The sequence below is a fragment of the Trachemys scripta genome, chromosome 23 (genome assembly GCF_013100865.1).
Source record: "Trachemys scripta elegans isolate TJP31775 chromosome 23, CAS_Tse_1.0, whole genome shotgun sequence".
Classification (NCBI taxonomy): Eukaryota; Metazoa; Chordata; order Testudines; family Emydidae; genus Trachemys; species Trachemys scripta.
In genome coordinates, this window is record NC_048320.1 from 11562346 (window position 1) to 11581236 (window position 18891).

The 18891-nt window shown below is 55.1% G+C and overlaps 1 protein-coding gene across 1 annotated transcript in view; it reads right to left on the reverse strand.

Moving 5' to 3' along the window:
• The window catches only part of GPR179 (G protein-coupled receptor 179), a 33470-nt gene extending 20388 nt beyond the window's left edge, over positions 1-13082 (reverse strand). The window contains 1 exon segment of the mRNA XM_034756293.1: positions 11820-13082. Within this exon segment, the coding sequence (XP_034612184.1) occupies positions 11820-12688 (869 nt within the window). The 5' untranslated portion in view covers positions 12689-13082.
• Between the last annotated feature and the right edge of the window lie 5809 nt (positions 13083-18891).

Below are 18891 nucleotides of genomic sequence, written 5' to 3' on the forward strand. Positions count from 1 at the left end.
ACAACACCTGGACCGAGACTGTAAACTCAGGCTCTGCCCGTGTGGTCTAATAGCCAGGACATTGGGCTTGGCCACACGGGCTCCCAGTGGCTCAGACATCTTGTTCTGCTTTCACTAAGGCCGTGGGAGGCCTGGGTTTTATTCTCGGCTCTGCCTCTCCATGACCCCGTGGAAGTCATTTCCCCGCTCCCTGCCTCAGTTTCCCCTTTCGCCCCTTGTCTGTCTCGTGTATTCAACCTGTGAGCACTTTGGGGCAGATGTCTCTTATGAGTTTGTACAGCCCCTAGCGCAATGGGACTCAGATTTCCAGTGGCTACTCTCATAGCAATGTCAGGCTGGAAGGGACCTCGAGAGATCATCCAGTCCAACTCCCTGCACTGAGGCAGGACCAAGTGAACCTAGACCAGCGCTGATGAGTGTTTGTTTGACCTGCTCTTAAAAAACCAGCAATGACAGGGATTCCACAACCTCCCTTGAAAGCCTCACTTCACAGAGCTTAACGACCCTGATAGCTAGAAAGTTTTTTGGCTGCAGATTAAGTTCATTAAATCTTGTCCTAACTCCAGTGGTCCTGGAGAACAATGTATCCCTGTCCTCTTTGTAACAGCCCTTAACGTATTTGAAGAAAGTTACAGGTCCCCCCTCAGCCTCTTTTCTCAAGCTTAAACACGCCTGTTTTTTTTTAACCTTTTCTCATCGTTCAGGTTTTGATCACTTTGATCACTTTTGTTGCTCTCCTCTGGGCTCCCTCCAATTTCTCCACATCTTTCCTGAAGTGGTGCCCAGAACTGGATGCACGATTCCAGGCCTCACCAGCGCCGAGTAGAACGAGAGAATCACCACAGTTACCTCCCGTGTCTTACATACAAAGCTCCTGTGAATACACCCCGGAGTGATATTAGCCTTGTGCTCCACTGCACGTAAATAACCATCGTATTTCAGCAGAATGCGACCTGCAAATTGCAAAACGGAAACCTGAGCTGGAAAGAAAGGTGTCCTTGCTAGGTGAACCCTGCCCCCAGGCAGGGGGCTTAAGTGGTGCTAATGGATCACACTGGCTCTCTACCCAGAGCAACGGAGGTATAGCTACATGATGGGGAAGGTGGGAGAGTTACACATCAAATGAGAAAACTAGGCCCCATTGGGGTAAATTCATAGAATCTCAGGGCAGGAAGGGACCTCAGGAGGTCATCTAGTCCAACCCCCTGCTCAAAGTAGGACCAATCCCCAGACAGATTTTTGCCCCAGATCTCTAAATGGCCCCCTCAAGGATTGAACTCATAACTCTGGGTTTAGTAGGCCAATGCTCAAACCACTGAGCTATCCCTCCCCTCGGTTAAGCCCCTTAGTCCTCTGACTTCCCCACAGTTGCACTGGTGTGAGTAAGAAGATAATTGGGCCTGGGAGCTATGGAGCTAAGTATCCTAGGGCAAGGAGCCATCCAACGAAGGAGACGACAGAGAGCAAGGAAAAGGAAACAGACAAGTTAGGGGGAGAAAGAGCGTGTGGCTGGATGCATGGGGTGGGGAGATAGAAAGACAGAGGGATCTTGACTTGCATACGTTGATAGATTAGATCTGCCTGTGGAACTCCACTCAGGAACCATTCATTATTTAGAGTCAGGTTTTGACCCATTTTCCATGCACAGGATGACAACCACTTCCCGTCCCTGTTGCATGTCTCTCTCCCTTGTCATTCTCCAGCCAGACACAGGGAGAGGCTTTTAATCAGCATGGATCCAGGAGCTGGCAGGGAAGGGGGACTCGCCCGCGCCAGGTGTTGCCTGGGGGGTTGTTTGTTTTGTAAACAAACCCCGATAGGCAGGACAAGCAGCGTGGGCTGCAGCAGGCCTGCCTCTAGGGGCGGTGGGCCAGCTGGCTTCCTGGGCTCCCCCCGGCACGCTTCTGCCCTGGATGCAGGGAGATGAGATTTAGGGCTTACTGACTGCTCAGCCTGTGGGTGTGTCTTCGGCACAGCTGTTCTCGAGGCTGCACTGCCTGACACTGAGCGATCCAGGCAGTCACAACCACCTTTCTATTTATATCACCTGCCTTGGGTGGCAGCCAGAGGCATGGGGGTGAGGTCTGGGGGGGAAGGGAGGTAGGAATACAGCCTGAATTAGGGCAACGTGCGGGTGAATCCCCCATCAGCTCCCTAATCTGGCTGGCTGGACATATTACAGCATCTCCCGCTAGTGCTGCACTAAGGTGGATCACCCTTTTAATTATAAACCCCATTCAAATAAGAGTAGGGTTTCTTAAAGGAACACTGCCAGGTTTAGCGCCTGATCCTGCAATGAGCTCCGGGTGGGTGCTGGGGTCCCCTGCCGGCCTAAACGCCTAGATTTGCGTTCCATAAAATCAATCCATCAAACGAAAACAAAATAAAATAAAAAACACCCCGGTCCTCCCCTCAACAAAAACCACAGACTTGTTAAGAAACCATAGAAATGACCCATAGCCTTATGAGATGGACAGGTTAGGATGATTTAGCTAGCTAGCTAGATTAGATTAGATAGAAATGGACTATAAACCATAAGTGAAACTGACGTGTTTTCAGCACTTGCGTGATGGGCTCTAAAGGTGAACACAGAGCATCAGTTCAGTGGTGGAGAGTGAGATTTGTAAAAGGTGTAATCGTTTGAGGTATTTGCAGTAACTCAGGGAAGGACATTTCATAGAATCAGAGAAATGTAGGGCTGGAAGGGACCTCAAGAAGTCCTCCAGTCCAGCCCCGTGCGCTGAAGCAGGACCTAGACCATCCCTGTCAGGGGTTTGTCCAGCCAGTTCTTAAATACCTCCAGTGAATTCCACAACCTCCCTTGGAAGCCTGGTCCAGCGCTCAACTACTCGTATAGTTAGAAAGTTTTCCCTAGCATCTAACCTAAATCTCCCTTGCTGCAGGTTAAGCCCATTACTTCTTATCCTACCTCCAGTGGACATAGAATCATAGAATCATAGACTTTAAGGTCAGAAGGGACCATTATGATCATCTAGTCTGACCTCCTGCACAACGCAGGCCACAGAGTCTCACCCACCCACTCCTGGAACAAACCCCTGACCTATGTCTGAGCTACTGAAATCCTCAAATCGTGGTTTAAAGACCTCAAGGTGCAGAGAATCCTCCAGCAAGTGACCCGTGCCCCACGCTGCAGAGGAAGGCGAAACCCCCCAGGGCCTCTGCCAATCTGCCCTGGAGGAAAATTCCTTCCCGACCCCAAATATGGCGATCAGCTAAACCCTGAGCATGTGGGCAAGACTCACCAGCCAGCACCCAGGAAAGAATTCTCTGTAGTAACTCAGATCCCACCCCCTCTAACATCCCATCACAGGCCACTGGGCGTATTTACTGCTAATAATCAAAGATCAATTAATTGCCAAAATTAGGCTATCCCATCATACCATCCCCTCCATAAACTTCTCAAGCTTAGTCTTGAAGCCAGATATGTCTTTTGCCCCCCACTGCTCCCCTTGAAGGCTGTTCCAGAACTTCACTCCTCTGATGGTTAGAAACCTTCATCTAATTTCAAGTCTAAACTTCCTAATGTCCAGTTTATATCTATTTGTTCTTGTGTCCACATTGGTACTGAGCTTAAATAATTCCTCTTCCTCCCTGGTATTTATTCCTCTGATATATCCCATCTCTACCATCAGCCTTCTTTTGGTTAGGCTAAACAAGGCAAGCTCTTTGAGTCTCCTTTCATAAGACAGGTTTTCCATTCCTCGGATCATCCTAGTGGCCCTTCTCTGTCCCTGTTTCAGTTTGAATTCATCCTTCTTAAACATGGGAGACCAGAACTGCACACAGTATTCCAGATGAGGTCTCACCACTGCCTTGTATAATGGTACTAACACCTCCTTATCTTTACTGGAAATACCTCGCCTGATGTATCCCAAGACCGCATTAGCTTTTTTCACGGCCATATCACATTGGCAGCTCATAGTCATCCTGCGATCAACCAATACTCTGTTACTTCCAACTGATGCGTCCCCAGCTTATAACAAAAATTCTTGTTATTAATCCCTAAATGCATGATCTTGCACTTTTCACTATTAAATTTCATTCTATTACTATTACTCCAGTTTACAAGGTCATCCAGATTTTCCTGTATGATATCCCGGTCCTTCTCTGTATTGGCAATACCTCCCAGCTTTGTGTCATCCGCAAAGTTTATTAGCACATTCCCACTTTTTGTGCCAAGGTCATCAATAAAAAGATGAAATAAGATTGGTCCCAAAACTGATCCCTGAGGAACTCCACTAATAACCTCCCTCCAGCCTGACAGTTCACCTTTCAGTATGACCCTTTGTAGTCTCCCCTTTAACCAGTTCCTTATCCGCCTTTCATTTTTCACATTGATCCCCATCTTTTCCAATTTAGCTAATCATTCCCCATGTGGAACCGTATCAAATGCCTTACTGAAATCGAGGTAAATTAGATCCACTACGTTTCCTTTGTCTAAAAAATCTGTTACCGTCTCAAAGAAGGAGATCAGGTTGGTTTGGCACGATCTACCTTTTGTAAAACCAGGTTGTATTTTGTCCCATGGAGAACAATTGAACACTGTCCTCTTTGCAACAGCCCTTTGCAACAGAAGACTGTTACCTGGTCCCCCCCGCAGTCTTATTTTCTCAAGACTAAGGACTTTGGGTTTTTTGTTTTTAAATCTTGGGGGGAAATCCTGAAATATTTACTCAGGTGAAATTCACCTTTGGGAATTCAGCAAGGAGCTTTTGTAAAGTATTGAGTAAAATCTGCCTATCTACCTTAGGGTTTTGTGTCATTGCCCATCACCATGGTATCTGAGCCCCGACGTTGGCAATAGCAAAGTCCGTAGTGCACTTTGTGAAGTCTCTGGCTCTTTTCCCTTCTGGGGTTATAAAGTCCTATGTGACATAAGAGCAGGGGGGCTGGAACAATGTTTACAGGGTCGAGAGCCATTGAACCAAACTGCAAACCCTGGATATGATGGAAACCACTTCAAGCCAGGGGTGTGACAGCACCCCCAGCTCCAGCCCCTAGATATTTGGTCTTTAATGAATGCAAAGTTGCTGGTGTGACTGGTTACCGTGGAAAAAGAATTCAGGATTGAATGTCTTGTTGTTTGTATCGGAGTAGGGCCTCCATGTCCCCACCAGGGATCAGGGCCCCAGCGTGCCTGGAGCTGTACACAGCTATAACCAAAAAATGGGCCTTGCCCCGAAAGGTTTATAATCGACGTATGAAACGAAAGGCGACAAATGGATACTTTTGTCCCACTCCAGTCAATGGGGCTGCTCACGGACGTCAAACTAAGCATGTGCCGATGTGCTTTTGCTGGGTCCAGAGAGCTCAGCACCTTGCAGGATTGAGCTCTAATGCAGAAGCAAGGGGGAGGGACAACAAAGACAGCTCCGTGTAAATCCCACAGGGTTAAGGCTCTGGGTCTGTCTACACTACAGTCAGAGAAGCGACGGCAGCACGCGTAGACATATCCCAGCTCGCTCTGATCTAGTGGAGCTCCGGTAAGTAGCAGTGAAGCAGGGGGAGCCCGGGCCGTACAAGCCCACATGGGACCACTGGGTATGTACTCGAGGGGTGAGCCCATGTTGCTGCCGCTTCACTGTTATTGTTACTGGAGCTGGCTAGATCCGCAGCCACACCTCGGACTGCAGTGTAGACAGACCCTCTGCGTGATTCCAGGCACAGTGGCTGGCTGGAGCTGAGCATTTGCCGGAGGTGGCGTTGTCTGAGGGAATTTCCTTCTGGAAAATCCACCAGGAGCGCCTGCTGCTCACAGCACTGTTAGAGCCACTCGGGGACTCCCAGCCTTCTCTCCTGGTGTTAGCACGAGGCTTATGCCCTATTTAAGTCAGGCTAGGACCAGTTACTTAAGAGCAGCTTGGATTGCAAGCTCTGTGGGACCGGGCCTGTCTTTTTGTTCTGGGATTGTACAGCGCCGAGCACAGTGCAGTGCTGGTCCAGGGCTGCTTGGCACAATAGTAATCATAGTGAACAAACAAACAAAGAGAGGTTAAGTGGGATTATTAAGTGGGGCATCAGCCCTGGGGCCCTTGGCACAGAGCTGAATTTTGCCCAGAAAGCGGGGGACAGAGAGAGTACTTTGTAGCTGTGTAGGACGGGTGGTTTAATGGATCGGGCACAGGACTGAGACTAGGCACGCGTCCTGGTTCAGACACAGATGTCCTGTGTGACCTCGCTCAAGTCACTTTGGCCCAGTGTGGGGCTAACTCCCATTGAAAGCAGGGCAGGGTTAGGGGTTCAATGGGGGTTGGGCGCCTAGGTACCTTCGAGGATCTGGGTCTTAATCTCTCTGTGCCTCAGTCCCCCCACCTGCAAAGTGGCCAGGAGATGTCCCCACCTCCCCAGGATGCTGCGAGGCTGAAATCAATCAGTTCCCGTGAGGGGCTAGGGTGAGGGCAGATAAGCACCTAGGAAAAGCTGCCGGCTGAGAAGCAGAACTAAGAGGCTGGCTGGGAGGGCTTCCTTGCCCGGCCCCCCCCCGGCCCTCTGAGAACGAGGCCCCCGGGAACCTCTCTGCAGAGAACTGACCCGAAGGGAGGTGGTTCTGCAGGAACCATGGTAGGGCCTTATCCCAGCACAAAGGGCTTCCCGTATGGCCGTTTCCGCCAAGAGGCCCCAGCGGTGTTCCCCGTTACAGGGCTCTCAAACAGTGACAGATCTTCAATAGACCTGGAAGGGACCGAATGGCTAGGTAGCAGTTCTGCTGAAAAGGACCTAGGGGTCACAGTGGACGAGAAGCTGGATATGAGTCAACAGTGTGCTCTTGTTGCCAAGAAGGCTAACGGCATTTTGGGCTGTATAAGTAGGGGCATTGCCAGCAGATCGAGGAACGTGATCGTTCCCCTTTATTCGACATTGGTGAGGCCTCATCTGGAATACTGTGTCCAGTTTTGGTCCCCACACTACAAGAAGGATGTGGAAAAATTGGAAAGAGTCCAGCGGAGGGCAACAAAAATGATTAGGGGTCTGGAGCACATGACTTATGAGGAGAGGCTGAGAGAACTGGGATTGTTTAGTCTCCAGAAGAGAAGAATGAGGGGGGATTTGATAGCAGCCTTCAACTACCTGAAGGGGGGTTCCAAAGAGGATGGAGCTCGGCTGTTCTCAGTGGTGGCAGATGACAGAACAAGGAGCAATGGTCTCAAGTTGCAGTGGGGGAGGTCCAGGTTGGATATCAGGAAAAACTATTTCACTAGGAGGGTGGTGAAACACTGGAATGCGTTACCTAGGGAGGTGGTGGAGTCTCCTTCCTTGGAGGTTTTTAAGGCCCGGCTTGACAAAGCCCTGGCTGGGATGATTTAGCTGGGAATTGGTCCTGCTTTGAGCAGGGGGTTGGACTAGATGACCTCTTGAGGTCCCTTCCAACTCTGATATTCTATGATTCTATGATTCTAAGTGACCAGAATTCAGGAGGGGTTTTTATATATATGTGAAAGGAAGCGCTCATTTAGCTAACACAATTAGGAGAAGTTTCAGAGTTACAGCCGTGTTAGTCTGTATCCGCAAAAAGAAGAACAGGAGTACTTGTGGCACCTTAGAGACTAACAAATTTATTAGAGCATAAGCTTTCGTGGACTACAGCCCACTTCAATTAGGTCTTACAATTAGGTCTTACAATTAGGTCTTACAAGGTCTTACAATTAGGAGAACTAATTCCGGCCATTGTAGTGCCCAATAGACCAGCCATGAGCATGCAAATGAGGACCAGCGCCCATCAAATTATTATTTGTATTACAACAGTCGAGATCAGGGCCCCATTGTGCTAGGTGCTGTACGGCCATGCAGCGAGAGACAGACCCTGCCCTGAAGAACGTACAAGCTAAATAGATAAGGTAGGAGGGGAAACTGAGGCACAGAGCAGGGACGTGACTGGCTCGAGGTCACCCAGCAGGTCAGTGTCACAGAATAAAGGTCTCCTGATTCCCTAGTCTGCTGCTCCACCCATTAGACCATGCTGCCTGTTCCCAACAGGGACTCTGCCCCTTGCATCAAGGAGGAAAGTCAGTCCAACGTGGAGTTGGGAAATCAGGGAGAAAGAGAGTGGGGGGAGGGAGGGACGAGTCAGGGAGTTATTAAGGGAATGTGTCAGCGGCACAGGCCACACCGAGCAGCGACTAGGGATTCGGCAGCGCACGAAGGACACGTGGGACATGTCGTGAAATACAGGGGAGGTGGGGAAATAAACCAAGGGGTGGGCTGGGCAGGAGGAGGTGTTGAATTGGGTCTGGTTTGTGGAGATAGCTAAAATCCTCTAAGATTGAACCTCATTGACCGTAAAACTGAACCAACTGCAGTGTCGCTGCTGCTGGCTGTGTCCGACTGCCCCTGCCGCTGGAATAAAACCGGAGCTCGACGGGCCTGATCGCCGTCCAGAGAGCAACACGAACGTGCTGTGTATGAGCGCTAGATGGATGGATTAGCTGGCTGATGCTGGAAAGGGGCTGACTGTGTATTTATTCAGCTGTTGTCCAGGTTCTGAGAAGTATTAAGCTCCACCAGGGAAGCCATTTTCCTTTTATTTTTTTTCAATGGGGCTAACTTCAACAATTCACGTTTCCCTCGGGAGAGGCGTCTGCTGGTAGAAACATTGGCTGTGCATTTCCAGCCATGGGGAGAGTTGTTTTTTGTGTTTTTTTTACGGTGCTAAGAATACTTGTCGGGCGGTTGGGTGTGTGTTTGTGAGACTGTGTGTGTATCAGTGCGTGTGTGTCTAGGTGTGTATCTGAGTGTGTGTGGTCCTGAGTCTGTAGGTGTGTGGGATTGGGTGTGACTCTGAGTCCATGGGGGTGTGACTGTGTGGGATTGTGTGCGTGTGACTGTGTATGTATACGAGTGTGTGTGCGTGTACCCTGCGATTTATACAAAAGGCACTGCCGGTTACACAACATGGTGGTACCTCTGTAGCAGGGCATGATTTTATAGCAGCTGAAACTGACACATACGGCCCTAGGTGACCAGAAACAAGCAGGAGGGCATGACGTATGCTCAGATCAGACTTATTCGCCTGCATAAACTCATGGCCAGGGGGTGCCAAGACACAGTGAAAAGGCCCACCTGTTGTTTCTGTTTTCTGTAAGCAGGAAAACAGCTGTCAAAAGAAGGGAGGGCTGGGGAGGGGGGGGGACATATTGATGCCTAGATACATGCAAAAGGAGAATACTGAGACCCGGGGTGGCTCCAGACGGCACCAGCTTCAGAAAACAAATAGAAGGAGATACATGCCTCCATCAGCACCCAGTCCTAAGGCTGGGGTCAAGGGACCCCTCTTTGGCTAGAGGGTAATATTGCTTCTCACTTCCGAGCCAATAAGGCAGGACCTGAGAGCAGAATCACCTGTAGGGAACACGCCCCAAGAAAAGATTAAACCAATCTTTTGACTTGATCACAGTCTATAAGTACCTACAGGGGGGAAACAAACATTTTATAACGGGCTCTTCAAGCTAGCAGAGGAAGGACTAACGGAATCCAATGGCTGGAAGTTGAAGCTAGACAAATTCAGGCTGGAAATTTAATGGTAAGAGACGTTAACCATCAGATTTACCAATTTACCAAGGGTTGTGGTGTATTCGCCATCCATGACCATTTTTAAATCAAGACGGGTGTTTTTCTAAAAGATCCCCTCTAGGAATTACTTGGGGAAAGTTCTCTGGCCCTGTGTTATGCAGGAGGTCAGACTGGATGTCACAATGGGCCCTGCTGGCCTTAGGACATCTGACTCCAGTTCTCAGCTCTGGGTGTAGCTCCAATCTTCTTCTCTCTCTAATGGGCTGAACTAGATTCCAGCCACCCCAAATAGGGGGGGTCCCAGCTCCAAATCCGCAGTGACCCAGAGTTTGGGGAGGTCCTAGGCTCTGACTGGGACCTGTAGAAGGTTAACCTCTGAGCCCTGGTAAAGCACTGGCAATGTTCTGGTCTTATCACCCAGCGTTCTGGTCCTGCACCTTCTCTTGTGATCCTAGGTTTACCGTCCCTTCGCACCAGCATAGATCAACCCCCTTTAGCATCATCGTTCCAGAAACACCTCGGTATCAAACAGAGTCCAGAGCTGGCCCTATAAACCATAGCTGGGTAGGAGGAGAACCACTATGGTCCAGTGGGGGAAACGCTAGACTGGGATCCGGGTAAATCCCAGTGTTGCCTCTGACCTACTGTTTGTCTTTGCATTTCTATAGTCCCCTCTCTGGCTTGTCTCGCCTGCCCTCCCTCCCGTTGGCCAAGCCACTGTTTGGCTCCTTGGTCCGGGTCACGGCATGGAAAGACAGGGGCTTGCTGGGGGGAATCCATTTTGGCTTGTAATAGGGCCGATCGTCCAGCCCACGCCAGCGAGGCAGCGTTCACCCTGTGCTGCTCCTCTCCCTGCTCTGACACGGTCCCCGATGGATCTGGAACGTTGGGATGCAAACAGGGAGGTCGGAGGCCCCCTCCCATTTCAGTCGGTCCCTGGCCACTCTGGGGGTCCGAAAATAGCTTCTCCCCTCCCCCTACATGATTCCCTGCAAAGGACGCCTGTGGGGAGCCTGGGAGGAAGGACGGGGATGCCAAGGGTTGCACGGGGACTTGGCACCGAGCGCCGGAGCTGCTCGCTGGAAGTTTGTAACCCCCAGACGTGGAGCAGAACCGAACGCGTAGGATGCCTGAAGTCTGGCAGGACCGTTGGGGTTCCCTGTGATCAGAGAGAGCCGCGGCAGAAAAGGAGGGCTGAGGCCAAGGGGTGTGCGTGAAAGGGCTCCCCCCGCTCCCAATCCATTGGCGACCCATCCATCATGGCGTACCTCAAACCCCCCTTTGCAATAACCACCCGGAGCCAGGTTCGTTCAGGGCCCAGCCATGGATTGGCTGGCCAGGGCTGTGGCTTGGGGGTCTACTGGGGTCACCCCACCTGAATACACAGTGACAATGTCAGCTGGCGTCCAGCCTGTCTTCCAGCAGAGTCCAGGGCACTGGAAAACCCGGGGAAGGGGGGAGGAAAGATGTGGTGGAGACCCAGAAGTGTGTACATGGGGGCCCTGCAGGTCCGCACCCAGAGCGATGGACGAGAGGGGGTCCCCAGAGCTCCGTCCCAGGCTGACGGGCACCTCTGCAGCTCTGTGCCAAAGTGTAGGTGGGGTGGAGAAATTCCCGCAACTCTTCGCCTCTGAGCGTGTCAGTGGCAGGGATTCCGAGTGTGAGGGATGGGGGAACTGTGCATAGGGTGACCAGATGTCCCGATTTTATAAGGACAGTCCCGATTTTGGGGTCTTTTTCTTATATAGCCTCCTATTACCCCCCACTCCTTGTCCCGATTTTTCACACTTGCTGTCTGGTCACCCTAACCGTGCAGCGCTGCATCCCAGGGGTGTGTTAGGTGGGGGATCCCCCTGTTTTGCACCTCAGGGTGGGGTATGTTAAGTGGGGGATCCCCAGCTCTGCACACGGGGGTGGGGTATTTTAGGTCAGGGGCTCCCTAGCTCCGTACCCTGGGGTGGGGTATATTAGGTGGCGTATCCCCAGCTTGGTACCCTGGGCTGGGGTATGTTAGGTGGGGGGAATCCCCCAGTTTGGCACCCCAGGAGGTACGTTAGGTGGGGCGGGGGTTCCCCAGCTCTGCACTCTTTAGTGCGGGGGTGGAGGGAATCCCTCCAAGTCTGCAGCCCAGGGAAGTGAGACGAGAAGAGAATCTGCCCCACCCCCGGCGGCGGGCTGGAGGGGAGGGGGGAATGCAGTGCTCTGAACTCTCCCTCCCAAGCACCCCCTACCCTCATCCTCATGCACCTCCCCCCCACAAGCATCCCCCCCCCGGCATTGCCCCCACTCACTTGAACTCGGGGGTCAGGTCCGGCTTCAGCCCGTAGAAGGAGGAGGACAGGGTCACCATCCAGCTGGGCAGGAACTGGTTGTCCTGGCACTCCAGGAAGGGCGGCGACCACTTGACGTGGCTGGCGTCCATCACGTAGCTGTCGCCCCGGTTCCACTTGGGGGTGTCCAGGCTCTGGAGGTCGTTGCAGAGGACCCGCTTGTGCAGGAAGAGGCCCCGCTGCTGGGCCTGCAGGCTGTTGAACCACTGGTTTTCCCAGCTCAGGTTCCGCAGGCTCTCGGAGGAGGCCGACAGGTCCTGCAGCAGGATCTCGTTGTTCTCCTTGGTGGCCTGGAGCATCAGCTGGGGTTTGGAAGACGCCGGGTGGGCGTCGAAGGTCAACACGGCCCGGTAGACCTGGGGATCCCCTTCGACGACGCTCCGGACCAGGGCGTGGTACCACTCCACGTCCTCCTTGACGCTCGACTCCCTGATGTCATTGGTCTGGAAGATCATGTTGAGGAAGTTGGTGGCGTGGGTCAGGGTCTCGGTGGCCCCCCGCAGGGCGGAGCGCAGGCCCGGCGGGGGACTGGAGGCCCTGCCCCCGTCCCGCACCTCGAAGCGGCGGCTGCAGTTGGCTTGGGAGAGCCTCAGCGCATCCCCCGAGTACAGGAAAGTCAAGGCTGCCGCAGCACCTTCCAGGTCCATCTTCTCCAGGTCGGGGGTGGGCACCCAAGTGGAAGCTGAGGAAGAGGATGACGACAGGGTCCATTCCTTCGCCTTGGGCGTCTTGGCCTTGGGGGGAGGCGACCTCTGGGGCTGGAAGATCCCCGCGCCCCACACAAGCTCCATCTGGAAGCCCCAGAGCAGAGGCCACAGCCAGACCCCCATGGCTGGGTGAAGGATCAAAAGAGCCGAGACCCCGCCGCCCTGCAGCCGGCAGGGCTCATCTCAGCAGCGGTGGCAGCAGAAGCCGGCGGGGGGAAGAAGCCTCCCCCCCCGTGGACAAGCATCGGGAGAGCCGGGGACCCTTAGGCGGAGGAGGAAGCGGAACAAAGCGGTGACGGGCTCATTGCTAAGAGAAGCAGCGCCGGCGTGCATTTATGCCGGCCCAAGTGCCCTCTGCAGCTCCTGAAATAGGCAGGACTCTCTCTCAATTGCTCTTTTTTTTTTATTATTTTTTTGGTCCCCCTTCCCCCTCCCCTTTGCTGGCGACGGAACGGACGTCACCGGCTCCAAAATCTGTACATCTGTCGGCGCTGCCCTCTCCGCCACCCCTCCCCGGTCGCTCGTCCACGCCGGGACCTAATGCGAAGGCTTTTAAATCGCTGCAGATCCTCCCCCGCTCCCCCCGCCCCGCCGCACACGCCCAGAGCGGCTCGCTGCCCACTAATGCTCCCAATGGAGAAATCCACCCGGGGCCGGAGGCAGGGGATGATTGAAGGCGACTCTCCCTCCTGCTTTAGTTCCATTAGGGAGATCTGGGGCTGGCTGTGATGCAAGCCGATCCTCGATGGCTTCCATGGCAACGGAGCCTGAAAATGTTTCGCCCCCACCCCGCTTCCCCATTCAGCAGCTTCGCCAAGGCCAGACTGGCCATTGATAAGGTCACCGACTGCTGTTCGCATCACACCGCTACATGTCAGTAACCCTTTCGGCGCCGCCTTCCCCGGGTCGGGTGACCAGACAGCAAGTGTGAAAAATCGGGGCAGGGAGGGGGGGGGAATAGGAGCCTATATAAGAAAAAGACCCCAAAATCGGGACTGTCCCTATAAAATCGGGACATCTGGTCACCCTAGCCCTGGGCCAGGCCGGGCTCGGGGGGAGGGGGTTCAGCCAGTCTGTGCTGCTCACAAGCCCAAAGACACCGTGCGGCGTGTGTGTGATGGGCAGCGTGTCGGAGGGATGGGGGGAGCAGACGAAAAGGGGGAGTGAGGCAGAGAGAATGAAAAAGGGAAGGAGACCCAGAAAGCGCGAGCGAGAGACGATCCGGGCAGGAGAGAGCCAGAGCCGGGGGGGGGGGGGGGGGGGGGCTGGGACTCAGGGTGTAGGGTTTGGTTCAACACCCCCACTGTACACATTGCTCCAAGGGCAGTGGCCAGAGGGAGAGGTGGGGGGCTGGGAGCGGCCTCCCCTCCCCTCCTGCAGACGAGAGTTTCTGCCTCGACTGCCTGTTAACGCACACGCACGGCAGCTGGGAGTGGGGGCATGAGCTGGGAGGCCCCTACAAGCGGAGCCCCTTGCAGACAGTGGCTATTTATGAACCAGGAGGAGGCAGGTAACCCTCCCACCTGGGGCCAGAGACCTGGGATGGTGTAACCCTCCCACCCGGGGCCAGAGATCCCGGGATGGTGTAACCCTCCCACCTGGGGCCAGAGAGTGGGACGGTGTAACCCTCCCACCCGGAGCCAGAGAGTGGGACAGTGTAACCCTCCCACCCAGGGCCAGGGATCCCGGGACGGTGTAACCCCCCCACCTGGGGCCAGAGATCCCGGGACGGTGTAATCCTCCCACCTGGGGCCAGAGAGTGGGACAGTGTAACCCTCCCACCTGGGGCCAGAGATCCCGGGACGGTGTAACCCTCCCACCCAAGGCCAGAGACCCGGGACGGTGTAACCCTCCCCCCAAGGCCAGAGAGTGGGACGATGTAACCCTCCCACCTGGGGCCAGAGACCCAGGACGATGTAACCCACCCACCCGGGGCCAGAGACCCAGGACGATGTAACCCTCCCACCCAAGGCCAGAGACCCGGGACGGTGTAACCCTCCCCCCAAGGCCAGAGAGTGGGACGATGTAACCCTCCCACCTGGGGCCAGAGACCCAGGACGATGTAACCCTCCCACCCAAGGCCAGAGACCCGGGACGGTGTAACCCTCCCACCTGGGGTCCCGGGATCAGAGTCCCAGGGCGAAGGGGCCGGCCGTGAATCTGCAGCCACTTGATTTAGGCTAGAGGCAGGTGGTAAACCCCTGTTGTGGCCGCACCTCTGCGTGTGGACAGGGAGCCTGATTCTCTTCCCGCTCAGCCCGCTGCAGTGACTCCATCCAAGTCAATGGGGTGAATGGAGGAGGAGGGCGTCGGTGGGGCTGGAGCTGAGCCCAAAGCCCTGGGCAGCCGGGGTGGCTGTGCTGACGGTTCAGAGCGAGTGACGTGCTGGACCCCCCGGAGCAGGGGGAAAGCGGAGGCTGCTGCCTTTTGAGTTAGGCTTAAACAGAATCTCTCTCGCCCAGGGATGGTTCCGCTCGGCTAGTGCCACAGCCCACAGTGCTGGTGGCTCCTGGTTCCTCCTCTCCGTCTAACCCTGGGTCCTGATCTGCCGCCGAGCTAGCCCATTCCCTGTTGTAAAGGCGGGGAAACTGAGGCGCAATGTGACTTGCCACAGGTCCCACAGAGAGTCAGGAAGAGGACCCGGATCCCCTGAAGCATGGCCGTGAGCTGCAGCGGCTAGCCCGTGCGGCCAGCTCCCGCTGTCGCCTCCCCATCAGCGAGGGAGGCGCTGTCATGTCACGTCGAGTCATTCAGCCGGGCCGGCCCGTTTATCAGCCAGGCCCTCGGCTCTGTGGAAAAGGACCTTTGCTGCAGTCTCGCGAGCGCTGACTGACGCTCCCGGCTTTAACACCTCGATGGTGGCCCCTTGCACTTGAACCTGTCCGGCCAATAGACTTCACCCGGGGCGCTCCTGCATGCAGCTAATGGCATTTGGCTTCCCTGCAACGAGCAAGGAGGGAAACTGGACCCAAGGTGGCGGATCGGCAGCAGCGACAAAGCTGGAGAGAATGTCTAGGGCTTTCCCCATGGTGAGGGCCTGCAGGCTCGGCCCTGGGCCTGTCACGACGATGCTTTTGCCCAGTGGGCTCCGGAGCGCTCGCCAGGGCGTGATCCCCAAGCCACTGAGCAGCACCAATCCCACTGGAGTCAGGCTGACGGGGAGGAGGACTGGGACTGGCACCGCCACCCACGGCCTGGTGTGGGGGGGAGCGGCTTAGGTGGGAATGTGCGAACTATTCCCTATAGAGCCTCCTTAGCGGAAGCCCAGCTGTGTCCGTAAGCAGCTCGGTTAGTGCCGGCTGCTGGGTCAGGCCCAGCGAGGGTTGAACTGAAGGGTGATGGGGCGTCTGGGGAGAAAGTCTTTCAGCTTGGCTGCTTGCCCGCCGGCCCTGCTCCCCGCACCTCCGATCTCATCAAAAGCCGTGGAAGAGCAAATGCACCAGGATGTCCCACGCAGCAGGTTCCCTGGGGAAGGATGCACCTGAACCCCCACAAGCGCCAAAGGCTTTATGACCTGGCGGGAGACGGCTGAATGTCCCCCACAAGAGGGCTCCCCCGAACCACCCACCCACACTGCAGGGTTTCACCTTGCCCAGCCTCTTGGCTTTGTGTCACCAGAGGGCGCTGTGACATCACAGCAATCCCCTTTCCCATTAACTCTACAGGCCCATAGTTCATTCCTGCCCCAAGTGTCCAGTTCTCAGCCCTTCGCCTCACCTGCATGCGCTGTGGGGGCCCCCAGCAGGGACGGGCTGGCGTGCGCAGCCAGAAAGCCCACGCTGTGCCCTGGGGCAGGCATGCCCAGGTGAACATTAAAATAGCAAAGGGGTCGGTGCCATGGGGGAGTGACAGAAACCACGATGGAATCACTCGGCTTCTGATGAAGCAGGGGAGAGACCTTGGCCCTAGAAACTCTCTCTGGAGAACACCTCCCCGCGCCCGGATTCACAGGGCAATTACTAGCTATATCGCAGTACAGCCTAGAAGGCCCCACCTGAGATCAGGCCCCATGGCGCTGGGCCTGGCACAGACACATGGTAAGAGACAGGGCCCACCCGGAAGAGCTGGCGGTCTAAACAGACAAGGGGCAGGAGCAATGGAGTAGTATGGTCTCCGTTTTACAGGTGGGGAAACTGAGGCACAGAGCAAATAAGGGTGAGATTTTTCGAGCACCCACCGCCAGGGCCAGATGTTCGAGAACAGCTCATTTCTTAATAGTCTGAGCAATTCTGAAAGATCTGGCCCCGCACAACTTGTCTATGGTCAAGTGGGGGAGCCAGGAACCAAACCCAGATCCTAGCTACAACCCAGATCCTAGCTACAATGAGGCTTTCCCTTCTGCAGCAAAGCACTGGCCCCTGGGTGCTCTCGAAGCACTCTGCACACAGGACTGCAGCCGCCCAGCCCCCTCGAGGGGCAGGTCAGCCCCGTGTCTTACAGAGACACCCCAGGCACAGAGGGGTTACCTGACTTGCGAGATCACAGTGCAGGCTTGGTCCTGACGGTGCAGGGGCAGAGTGTGGCCCACAGGCCTGCAAGTTACAAAGTGATGGGGAGCCCAGGGACCCTGACCGATGCTGCCTCGAAGCAGGAGAGAGGCCTAAGAGGGGAGCAAGTAGCTACGCGCCTCCTCAGCACAAAGAAGATGCTGCGTCTCCCTTGTCTATGTCTGGTCACGTGGACTGAACAGCCTGTCCTGCTTGGCACCCTGAGAGGGCTGCTGGATCTAGGCGCGTATCTGTAATAATGCCACATGCACGGTCGGGAGCCCTTTTCCATGGAGTCAGGGTCCCAGGTGGGAAACAGACATGCCCCAGGCTGCTAACTGAATCTGCACTTCTCCCGGCGTGATGTGGCATGGTACCCCTTTGCACGCTCATAGGGAAGCAGGGAGCGGGAAGCACGGCCTAGTGGTTAAAGCCTGGGTGTGTACGTCCAGCGAGCTGGGCTGCGTGACCTTGGGCAAGTCTTCACCCTCCCACCCTGGGCTTCAGTTTCCCCGTCTGTGAAATGGGGATCATGTTCCTGACCGACATGGCCTGCCCTGGGAGATTAAAGTTTGCAATCAGAGCAGAGCATTTGTCCGGAGGGAGCTGATCCAACCCTGAAAAATCCAGTGTCATGTATCATAGGGAGGCCTTGGAAAATGTCTCCCTAGTTGCTTTTGCTGCTGTTTCATGCCCTCCTTCACTGGTATCCTCAGAGAATTGCTCTTAATCCTTCTCCCGGAAACGCGACTGGGCTGAAACGGCCACTTTCGAGTGCCAACCCTAAGCCAGCCGGGCGGTCAGTGGCGCTGCTGGATCTAACTTCTACCATCATTTAAAGGGATCTGGGATGCTGAGAGCAGCTGCGCGTCTCCTCCCCCCGCGCTCAGCTTAACTCTCTCTGAATGCAGCTCTTGCCTTCTGGTCACTTCACTCAAATCACATGTAATGATGTGAAAGTGAATTGCTTTCTCCATTCCATTACCCCAGCTCCAACGCTGGGCTGGGCTTTGGTTTTCCACTCAGCCCCTTTTCTGTAAAGTTCCACATTGTTACCTCCAACTACCTGCTTTGCAGCAGCGGCGTCACCTTAGCGCAGCTTTTGCAGCGAACTGTGGCGGGCTGCAATTCACCGGGACCTGCCCTATTACTCTTCGCTGGATGTCACGTGCAACCTGCTTCCTACGGACCACACACAAGTGGTTTCGCATTGTGGAGGAGGCAGCTAGTGGTGCTCGGGTCAATAGCAGGCTTTGAACCTCCTACCTCCAGCACTAAAAGCATGCTTCTGTTGGCTGAGCTAAAGGAATATCTCAGGTTATTACAGTCTCATAACTGCCTTACCCCTAGCAGGAGACCACTTCCAATTTGTATTGTGGTAGCACCTAGCGGCAAGGCCTTGCACTGTGCCATGCTTACCGCCTTAGACAAGCGGTCCCCAAACTTTCCCCCTTGCACCTCCCTTACCTGGTCTGCACTCCCCCTCTCCCAAGAGCCGTGGTCAGGAGCCAGCGCCAGGAGAAAGGCTGGAGCCCCAGTTGGGAGCTGGGGCCATGAGCGGAGCCCCGGCCAGGAACTGGGAGTGGGGCCGCGGGTGGGGCTGGGAGCTGTGACTGGGGCCAGGAGCCAGGGACAGTGGCTGGGAGTGGGCCCGTGGTTGGGATCAGGAACTGGGGGCCGCGTCCGGGAGCGGGGCCGCAGTCGGGGCTGGGGGCAGGAGTGGGGCTGTGGTCAGGGCCGGGGTCAGGAGTGAGCTGGGGGCAGAGCGGTGCTGGGTGGTGCTCCCTCCCTGCCCACCGTGGGGGCTTGCCCAGGCCCTGCTGCGCCCCCCCAAACATT